The following is an 11,182-nucleotide window of genomic DNA, read 5'->3' on the forward strand; positions in this document are numbered from 1 at the left end:
ATACAGCTTGTTTTGAGAGATCATAATCCCACAAATACTCACTTTAGAGCATACACGTATGTTATGTTACTCCAGACTAGACAGTGTCCTGCTGCTCTCCCCTGAACCCAAGGGCAACAAGATATCCAGCATCTCTCACATGTACCTCAAACCCAAGTTGACACTTAGTGTCATCTTGTAACAGTAAAAACTGCAGAAGTGGTGGTTTAAACCCGGAAAAAAAGCTTCAGCAGGTTGTTTATAAGACATGTTCACAAAACTACAGCAGATTATTCAATGCTCAGGCAGAACTGGGCATCAGATTCATATTCAATGCTCAGGCAGAACTGGGCATCAGATTCATTAAGAAAATGTATCAGGTTCTTCCACTGTGTGAGCTGTAATAACCCAAACATCCTGAAGATTTGGAAAAGAGATATCAAGAACTATAATGAAAAGGATTTATTTGTTTTAAGGGATGTAAAGCTAAATTTTAACCTTCTGCTTAGTGATTGCACAATCTCCAATTAGACTTCATTAGAAGAGTCAGTCACTGAAGTAAGACTGAAGTTGCACTAAGTAGTTCCATTGTCAGCAGGAGTAAATAGGTACACTTCACCTCAATGTCAGCCTCACATTAATCCCAGCACTGTTAAGGATTAAAATTAACAAATAAACAAAGAAACCCCATAGTCCCCTCCATGCCCTCACCTTACAGCCCAGTCTGTTCAGAATGCAAATAGATAGCCATGAAAAACAAAAAAATAACCACACAAAAACCCCAATGTCCTGACTGGTGCAAAAAATATTCCATTGGTTACAAAGCATTAAAGTTTCCAAGTATACTTATTCTTAATTTTGAATTTCTGGAACAAAAACCTGCCCTCTCTCTCCTCTTGCCAGATTAGACACCCATCTTTTTGCGGTGTTAAGAGCCTGTGAACATCCAACACTTCATGACTAAGGGCTACAAGCACCCCCAAACAGGATAAATGTTAGTTCACATTAGTGCACACCCCTGCTATAACACTGTTACAATCAGAGCTGGGCAGGACAATGTCTGTGAGCAAAGGATTCGACACCAGGAGCGCGGCTGTGGTCACTACTCCCGCCTGGATCTCATGCACATTTCTTCTTCATCATATTCACCCATCAACTGCAGCATGTATGTTCCAGTGTAGAGCAGAAACTGTCCAGTTATTTGTGCTGCATGGGATAGTAGCTGAAGCACTTTCCTGGAAGAGAAGTAATTTGTTTAAGAAAAAATCACCAGCAAGATGACATTGTCCCTTTCTACTCACACTATGATTAGTTAAGTCAATATATTTAAAAACCCCTCTTATTCCTTCTCACTTCTGAGGAGATTGTCATTTTTGTACCTTTTTTAGAGAAAATACTTGATGGTCAAAAAACTATTGACATATTGGCAGGACTAGAAATCACATTCAACAAAGCAGACTGACATCCCGCTAGATGCAGACAGGCCTTCTGCAGAGCCACCACTCAAACCATCACACAAGAAAACAGCTTTGATTGTTGTTTGATTTGTTGCCTGGGAGCAGCATTCCTGCAGCATAAACTCACCTCATGTCTCACCTTTGTCATTCACTAATACAATCCTGTATGTATCTGCAAGCCACACACCAAACCTGATTAGAGCTGAAGCCGAACAGTCACATTACAGTGGGTACTCAAAAGCAAAACAGGTGAAGCAGGAAAATTACTGCTGTCCAAGCTGCAAGCTTAAGAATTCTCAGCTACTTTGTTTTCTACAAATTTGGTAAAATCAGCTTTCAAGTATATAGTGCTGTGTAAGAATCAGTACAAATCCATAAGATAACATCAGACAAGCATCAGAGGTTTACAATGTAAACTGTCGATCTTCACAGGGGAAGAGATAATCATATTTGAATGGTCATTTATTCAGCTTAGTTGTAACTGCATCTTCCATTCTGCAAGAAACAACAAGGACAGAGTAGTACTAAGGGCTACATTTTGACTCTCACCCCCCAGAAGTTAGGAGGGCACTCAAGGATGATGCTGAGGCATTGGGAAGCAGTACAAAAAACCTGCAACCATTCCAAAACTGGAATGGGATCAGTTTTTGAAGATTCAGAAACCAGAGCAGCCTCTCTTCTGAAGAAAAAAAGATTTTCTGAATTCTTGTCTAAGAAAACACACAGCTGTGAACCCTCTGCTTCTATTCACTTGTCCTTTGAGCTTAAACAGAGAAGGAAAAAATCTTCCTACAAATTAATTTTAACCCCGTCATGAAAGCCTTGCAGTTGAAATCCAATGCCTCAGCACAGCAGAATATCCTGCACTTAGAGCCTGTGAAGCCTGTTCAGAACACTGTACCCTTATTCATGCTTCCCACACGTGCCACTGCAGCCTGTTCTTCCTTCAGCGCACAGAGGAGGCCAAGGAGCTTTGCAGTTGCAAGGAAAGCTGCACCTGGTGCTGGGCTTTGAGCAGCTGCAGAGTGTCACTCGCACACAGGGGCAGTTGCCACTTGAGCCACGGAGCAAGTGATTTGTTGAACTCGACATCTGATCCTTCAGTGGGACACCACAGGGAAACACCACCAGGGGAAATGCACTAATCAGACCTGGCAGGCTCCCAGCCCCTCCCATCTGAACAGCTGCAGCATTTTTCAGTCCTTTCCCTCCACACTCAGCATGTGGGCAGAGGGCATCAGAGTTGGCAATCTGGAACTCATTAGCAGAGGGACTGCACCAGGGTCCTGACATCCTCTGTCTCTGATTTCAACAGCAAGTTGAGACAGGCCATGTCACTGTTGTGTTCAAGGGTACCCAAGGTTATGTTTTCTGTCACTCTGTTCTTTGCTAGCAGAGTGCCACCCCACCCTGACAGTGACACCTCCCTTACAGCTCTACTCTGTAACATAGCAGAGCTTCCAGAAGAACTCCACAGCTACTTCAGCTGCTTGCCAGCACTGCTCCTTTCTCACCAGCTGCCCTGTCTTGGCAGGGAGGCACAATTGTCACTTCAAACTCTCCTTAGCAGCACAAGTCCCAGTGCTGATACTCAGTTCCATAGCAGGCAGGCAGAGATCAGAGTTTGTTTTGGCTCGAGAGAGTTTGACAAACGTAAGAACTGGAGGAATGCAGCTGTCCAAAGGCAAACCTCTGCTTTGAAGAAACCCTAATGAAATCTATGTTACAGGTGGGTGTAGCATGTAGCTGGATAATCATTCCATCCTGACCAGAGAGGACTCTCGTCTCCAGCCACCAGCTGTAGCCTGAAAGCTCAAGGACCACCCCAGTAGAGTGGAAAGGTCAGTGAGACTGAAGGACAGGCAAGAAGATCAGCATTACAGCACTAATCAGCACACCTGCTCCAGGAGAGAAAGGACTGCTTAAAGACTTCATCTAAAGGCCACATGTCACTCAGGACAAGTCCAAACTTCACTGATGACATATGCATCTGTCTGTCAGGTCTGGTCCTCAAGTGATAAAATGCAGCACACCATTGTGTCTCAACCAGAACTCTAAAAGTCAGGTAGAGAAACTTGGGGTTGCAGCTTAACAGCTGTGAAAGCACAGCACCTCTGGGAAGGGGTCTGAACTCAGGCGTCTCCTTGAGCCAGGGCAGCTGATCTTGACAAGGCACCAACTTTCAACTCATTGCTGAAAACAGTGAACTGGACAGGTATTATTTTGCTCTGAATAAGACCACTTTTCCCAACAGGCAGATCTACCAGCCCACAGTAGATCAGTCCTGCAGGAGACAGAGGTCCTTGCTCCCTTAGCAAGCCCAGAGACCACACCAGCTGGCAGAAGAACAGTGATATCAGAGTCTTACTGCAGATGACAAATCCACATTAGGAGCACAAAGTGTCATCTCTCCTCCATTTTCCTTTGCCTCCCTGTAGCTCTAGTGGTGAATCTGGCAAACAGGAGCTGCAATGTCTTAGCAAGCTTTAAGACCCCTGACTTAGATCTCAAATTCCTTTCATTTCATCCCCTTGAAGTCTCCTCTTCAAAGAGCTTCTTTCCCCAGCCTCCTGCATTCTTCAGACAAACAAGTCAAGGAAATGTGAGGAAATTCTCTCAGCAGAACAAAGAAACTGTACTTACACCCTTTCAGTAAATACAATAAATTGGCCAGTAGGTAAGAAATAACAAAAATCCTGATTTTATAAACAGAACCAGTGCTCCACTGAACCAATGGCAAACACAGATTTTCACATTAGCACGTACACCTGCCCAGTAGTGGAAACACACTCACCGTAATACACTTTTGGCTCCCATGCATTTGATGTCATATGAGATAGAGTAGATCTCATAGAAGGTTGCCTTGATGTTTAAGCAGCCAATAAAATCCTTAGGGTTCAGTTTGTACAGGTCAAATGTGATGTTAGCTACTCCCATTTTCTTCTTTTTTCTCACAGCCACAACTCCATTTTTTGTCTGATTTAAAAAGAAAGAGACAGTTTGTACCACGACACAGGAAACTACAGCCAGACAATTGTTAACAGTGCATATCTTCAGAAGCACCCTTGCTTACTCCAGTCTTGGGGCTAGTTCTTGGTCAAGTCTAAACTAGAATTAAAAGCACTGGCACTCAGAAAAGGAGGTCTGTAGCTCATGTGTTGTTTTTCAAGTCCTGAAAGGCTTCTGGACTTTTTCAAACAGACACTAAAATTCTAGAGTGACAGAGCATCTCCTTAATATTTATTTTCTGTAGTAGGGCCTCTTCAGAGTACACTGAAGCCACAGGAATTCCTGCTATTTATTTATCCTGGTACATTCTGGCTTCTCTCTGAGGCAGCAAGGTTAGGCCACCAAATAACCAGGATGACATTAGGTCCTTTCTGCTTAGTCAGGAACACAATACTGATGAGCACTCTTGGAGACAGCTATACAGATGACATCTGTGAAAAGTCAGGGCGTGCATTTCAAAACCTGGCTCACAACATCTTTATTCCTACTAAAAAGAAACACAGGGAGGGAACCACTGCTGATTAGGCCAAGGGTTCAATAATGAGATTTTCAGAGGAAAAGCAAAGGAGAGAGAGCGTAGAAAAAGTCTCATCTTCCACCTTAAGTGCACCCTCCTTTTTTGCAAGCAGCCCTTGTCTGCTGCAGGGTGTGTGCTTCAACAAAGGAAAGCCAAAAAGAAAACAGCAAAGAGAACCCATATTCACAGAGACATCTAGTGGATACACGGGATCCTCTGCTCAGCACATTCCTCTCAAGGTTACCAGCCTGGCAGCTGTCAGGCTGTTTTCTGCAGGCTAAATGAAGCAATGAAGTTGTGTAAGACCGGACCTTTCTGTACCTGACACCCCAGCCCTCAGACAGTGTCACGATAAGTCAGACAAAGTTAAACACAGCAGTTCATCATTAGCCAGCAATGTTATGCCTGTTTTACTTTGATAAGTCCAGCCACAGGGCCCCCTATCAACAACAGCTCTGGGCATGTACGAGCAGTTGGTGTGCTTGGAAGCATCTCCCACAGCCCTCCCCATCAGCACCCAGAATATTTGGATAAAGCAGGACAGGGCTGGTACTACACTCCAGGTGACTGGTGAGGCTGTGACAATCCCTCTGTTGTCACTCAGCACATTCTGAAGAGGGGCTGCCTCCACACTGCAATGCCAGACAGGAGACGGGGGGAAGGAGCAAGGTGGAGTCACACCCTGGCTGCAACTCCTTTCCTGCCCTTGGAGCTCGTGCCCCAGGTGCAGAGCTTGAAAAACCAGTGAGGTATTTGGGGGAAAAACACAGAGGCTGCCCTCACTGCAACAGGAGACTGGGAAAACAGGGCCACATGATTGAGCTGTATGTGTGCAGGCACAGAAATTGTGTCCCTGCTTACGCGCAGCTCTGCAGCTGGTAGAAAAAATTCTGATGCCAGCTTTACAGCAACAACCATCTCATGGAAAAACATTTAGGAGCTTGACTCTATGTTATTAATGTACAGATGACTATTTCCCCATAAAAGAACTAATTGAATACTGAATTAATATGATTAGAAGGCTAAAGCAAGCCAGTTTTAATAGCTCTTAAAACTTGAAGCATGCAGACTAACATTAGGTTCTGATGCCAACTTCTGGCTATTTGCAAAATCAAACAAGGCTTTTTTAACTATCATTGACTATTACTGCCTTCAGATGGCAGAACTTGCTTTATATTACTTTGTTTGAGCATTTTTACAGTCTAAATCTAATCTTTAAAGACACTGTATTTTTTGTACTTCACGGAGTAAAAGTCCTAATTTTCTTTAGGTTACAAAAAGGCTCAAGAACAAATATTTCTGAGCTTCTCCAAAAGCAGGGGATTTTCCCTGTAAGTCTTTTCAGTTTAAATGTTTTACTTCAATTTCTGGTGGATTTTGTCAACAGATCTATGACCAGACAAGGGACAATAAGAAATATGAACTTGATTTTTCATCCAAGAAGTCTCAACAAGGAGTTTACATCGTACCTCTTCAGAGGAATTTTTCTTCCTCTTCTCCCCTCTTTCCAACAGTTTTAGAAGCCACAAACATTTCTCCATCCATTTCTACTCAAACGAGGAAGAAGCAGCCAATACTTACTGGGGTCCATTTCTGTCCATTTTCTAGAACCATGAAGTGTGTATTGTCATCCAGGGACTTGAAGAACTCTTCTGTGTCCACAACTGTGCCATCTTCCTCCAAAACCAGAGTAACTATTCCAGCAGTTATAACAAAGGCGTCCAAAGTCTGAAAAAAAAAAAATACAGGAAACTTTAGCATTCTAAAGAATCATTTCATATTGAGACTCACTTATCTGAAATACTTCCCTAGTGATGGTTTTTTTAGAAAAACAAGAGTCTGTGGGCTGTCTTTCTGGGATACTCACAGGTATTTCCCTGTGAGCTTCAGTCAGAGTGTTTGCTGTACCTTGCTGAGGAGCTCCTGCAGGCTGCTGGCAACAATTCCCTTCCTGCTGCTGCGGGAGGCGTTGGACACACGGAAAGGGCGTCCTGCGGGCATGAGAGGAGGGAACAGGGTCTGTTTTGTTACCGCTCCTACTGATGCTCCCATGGATATGAAAGATCTAAGACAAATAAAAATGCAGAGTTACAAAAACAGTCATGGCAAGTACTGCAAGAAGGAGGAAGACTGTTGACATAATCACATTATACAAGTAATCCACAGATCACCTCAAGACTCTTGGACTTAACTTCAAAACTAAATACTGCACTGCCCTACAGATAGGTTTTATCTGTATTCTCTCTTGCCCATGACATTTGGAAAGACTTTTAAAATTAATACAATTTCAAGCAGACACCTCTAGCTTGGCTGACCTCAAGGACACAATCACAGTGAAGCTGATGGGTTGTAAAACTCAATTTAAAAAGCAGCAGCTCTTACTGCATTCAGTCACTTAGCTCATTCTCTTAATTTACAAGATAAACACTCAGTGACATACATAATTAGTTGAAAGCAGTCTTGTGTGTTAAGACATGGGTTTGTTTTAGGAAGACTGAACAAATGACCCATACTGAAAACACCCGTTGGCAGAATGCAAGCAGAGCTTTGTGATACAGCTACACTTGACTTCAAAGAGTCAAGGCATTTATTTGTAAATTGTATCTGCAGTCTATAAAACTCCATCCGGTTTTGGAAAACACAAAATAAGAGACTTGAATGAGAAGGAGTTAAATGCAAGCAAAGTTAATATCCAGGTACATGAATACATAGTCTGGGAGCAAGCTGCCAGCAAGGCTGGAAGAATTAAATCACTTTAAGAAAGAGATTTAAAGTTTTTCAGGGCAATTACATATTTACCTTTGGTAAACCAAGCACACAACACCAGTAACAGCCTATTCCCCCACCAATGTACAGATCTGCTCTCATCTACACCTAGTGACAATTTTGTCTGCCAAATGATAATGGCTAAGTCAATACTCAGCGTGCCAGAAATGGCATTATGCCTGACACCTGGGAAGGACTGATTGCTAAGCCTTTTAAAGGGAGGCAATATTTTCTCCCACACTCCTGGACTTTACCCTCTGGATATGCCTTTGGCTCCTTCATTCTGAATTGCTCAAGGGTGGGAAAGGGATGTGTCCCCATTGTGCTCTCCCACATAGGTGTAAAAAGTCAACTTTATGTGGTAAAATCTATTCTCTTTCAATGAGGGCAGAGTGAACTGCCAGCCTTTATCTGCAGCCAGAGAGTAAATACAGGACTTCATAGAACAACATACAATGAGAAGGAATAAAGTTACTCAACTTATGTTGATGTCCTTCTTATGCAAATCCACACCAACCATGCAGAATAAATATCTTTTCCACACCTCTTATGTGGTCTATAAGCATATTTTTGGAATGCACAGAATGTAATTTTTGTGCCTGAGCAGATTCAGACTTCAGTAAATAATTTGTTTACCAATCCAATTCTGAACCACTCTTCTGGGCTATCACCTTTCCTCTGAACAATAAGTTTATACCTTCCACAAAAACTCCTTGGCATTATTGGAGTTTTAATTGTTTTTAAAGGAGGAGAACATTCAGCAGTTCTGTTCCAGCTCATGCTTTTGTTGCTAGTTCTGGCTATACAGTGGCTCTCACATTTGGCATTTACACACACAGGGCTGATGGAAACCTCTGTCCTTGTTGTGGCAAACCTGGAAAGGATGAGCAGCCAGCCTGGCCTTCAGGAAACAAGCACTGTTTCATATTAAAGAGCTAATAAGCACTGTTCCTCCTGGAAAAGTGGACGAGGACATGGGGACAGCAGCACTGTCAAGGGCACTGAAGCCCCACAGAAGGGAAGGCTGCTGGGACAGGCCCTGTTTGCCAATCTCTCGGCTGACTAATTAATGAGCCCTCAGCCACCCCGCTGCTCATGGGCAGCTCACATTCTGAATCACTGAGTCTCTCCCTCAGGAAGGAAGGAAGCCTGCTCATCTACTCTGGGGCTGGTGACATCACTTCACAGGGCATCCTGATGGCAAAAAGGGCAGCACTAGGGTTTCAAGAGCTTTCACAGCTGATTACACCTCATTGCCTCCCACAAATTTGAAAACTTGCGTGTAGAATAGTAACCTGAGTGATATACCTGTGAGTACTCCAATCTTTTTTTTCTTTTTTTTGTGAGGACAGTCAATATCAGTCCCATTGAAAAGTTTTCTTTCCCACTACTTAAGCCAAGCTGTCATTCACACAAGACAAAGCAATAGGGTAACAGCCAAAACATACAGGCTGACAAAGAATGAGAAATGTTAGGGACACAGCCCATGGGCAGGACTTGAGCTAACAGGGTCCACCCCAGCCAACTCTACGAGCTGTACTCCGAAGCTCTGAGCAGAAGTTTCCCAAGGCGTCAGGATCAGCCACCCCACACTGCTGCCCAGTTCTGTTAAAGTCAGAGCAATAAAAACAAACAGATCAATAGATCAGGGCTTATATTATCACCACCAGACAGTCATTGAACAGGAAAGATCTTAAGAAGTTATTTAACAGTGGTGACATTTCACCTACACATTGATAAAACCTGTCAATATCATCTTTAAACTAAGCCTGCCTATGAAGAAGTGAGTCTGGGCTCCAGGGCAGGCTGAGGTTTCAGCTAATGAGGAGACAAAATGCGGGATGATGAAAAGCAGCAAGACAAACAGAGTGTGAACCCTTCCATTTCTGGGCCTATTACTGAAAGCTTGTTTCTATTTTGTGTGCCACTCTCTTTCCTACATCATAGGATTAAACAGACCAGCCTACATTCACAGCTCTTAGAAAGATCCATTCTTGTTGTAGCTGTCCTCAAAACACAGACAAACTAATTCCTGGTACAGGGAATTCCTCTGTTAGACTAGACCAAAAATAATTTCCTATTAAAAGCTGATCAAGCTAAGTCATAAAACAAGTGGTGGAAAGGAGTGAAGGTGCAGTCAGTTTTACTAGAAAGTTGAGTGACAGGTTAAATACAGACAAATCCACTATTGTTTTATTAATCTTTAAAGGATCAAGTCATAGCTCTTCTCTAAAGGAAGAAGGAATCCCACATCTGTGGAGAATACAAAAATATTTTATAATTGGAAGATCAAATACCTTAAAACCCTAGCATCTTACCCAGTTTGTTTTGGAAAACTACAATCTGCTAGAGAGGGCTTCACAAATGCTGCCACAAGCATTCACTCCAGTGTCAAATCTGGTGGGAGAGATGAATTAATTCTTTACGAGGACACAGGGATTAAAAGCCTGCCTTGAGCCCTGCACACATATTTGACTCTTTATCTTTGTTTGCAATATGCCTCATATGTTTGTCTAAGAATGTGGTGCAATGATCTTCAGCCTCGCTCAGAAAAACCAGCGTTGCACAACACGCTCCAGGACACGGCACGGATTGATTTTAGGTTAGGGTTCACTGACAACCACAGCAGCACTAACAGCCAGGCAAAACAACAGAAAACAAAAATCCCAAAACAAAATAGAAAAAGGTTGGAAGTTAGTTAGTCGGGAGATTTGGGGTTCAAGTCGCAGCGTGGTTTTCCTGCTCGAACACGAGCTGTGGAGCCGCCACAAGCACAGCGGATGGGTGTCCGAGCAGCGCACGGAGCTGCGCTGCCCCGGCTGGCTCGGTGACAGCATCACCGGGATTGCGGTCAGCAGCCCCGGGCGCCGAGAGGCCACTACGCCTCAAAGGCAGGTAGGGCTCCTGCCTGTGCGTCCCTCAGCAGGGCTTCAGCCGGCTGCAGGGCTGCGACACCGTCCCGACCTGCTTCTCCCACGCAGCGTCCATCGGGGCTAATCCCGCACAGCCCCACCCGCCCTGGCTACCCCCGCACCGCGCCCTCCGCTCCGCCGCAGGCACCGAGGGCAGCCCGACCCCGGGCACCGCCGGCAGCCGGAACCACCGGCCGGCGTGGAGAAAGGGATGGAGAACCGGGCATGGAGAACAGGGCATGGAGCAGGGGCGGGAGCGTGCCCTCACTCACCGCAGCAGCAATCCCACGCAATCCCGTGCCACCTCCATGACCCGCCCGAGCGCGGGGCAGCGCCGGTCACGGCCCTTAAGTGCGGCGGGCGCGGCTCCTCCTCCGGCCCCGGCCCCTCCCTGCCCGCCTTCCCCCGGCCGCGCCGGGAACCGAGCCCCGGGACAGAGCCTGTCCGCTGCCCCAGGAACGCAGCAGCAGGTGCCACGGAGCGCTTTGGTTTGGGAAGGGACGTTTCTTCAGGAAGCGCCTTGTGGTTTACCTGGGATAGGA

At 44.8% G+C, this 11,182-nt stretch overlaps 1 protein-coding gene across 1 annotated transcript; it reads right to left on the reverse strand.

The window, feature by feature from the left end:
- Window positions 1-426: 426 nt before the first annotated feature.
- CIDEA (cell death inducing DFFA like effector a) lies at window positions 427-10,978 on the reverse strand. The gene is made up of 5 exons (XM_058037625.1): window positions 10,913-10,978; window positions 6,871-7,027; window positions 6,544-6,690; window positions 4,231-4,412; window positions 427-1,214 (listed from the first exon to the last, which is right to left on the reverse strand). The coding sequence occupies exons 1-5, from the start codon at window positions 10,948-10,950 to the stop codon at window positions 1,082-1,084; spliced, it is 657 nt and encodes a 218-aa protein (XP_057893608.1). The 5' UTR covers window positions 10,951-10,978; the 3' UTR covers window positions 427-1,081.
- Between the last annotated feature and the right edge of the window lie 204 nt (window positions 10,979-11,182).

Source organism: Melospiza georgiana, chromosome 1 (genome assembly GCF_028018845.1).
Source record: "Melospiza georgiana isolate bMelGeo1 chromosome 1, bMelGeo1.pri, whole genome shotgun sequence".
NCBI classification, from domain to species: Eukaryota; Metazoa; Chordata; class Aves; order Passeriformes; family Passerellidae; genus Melospiza; species Melospiza georgiana.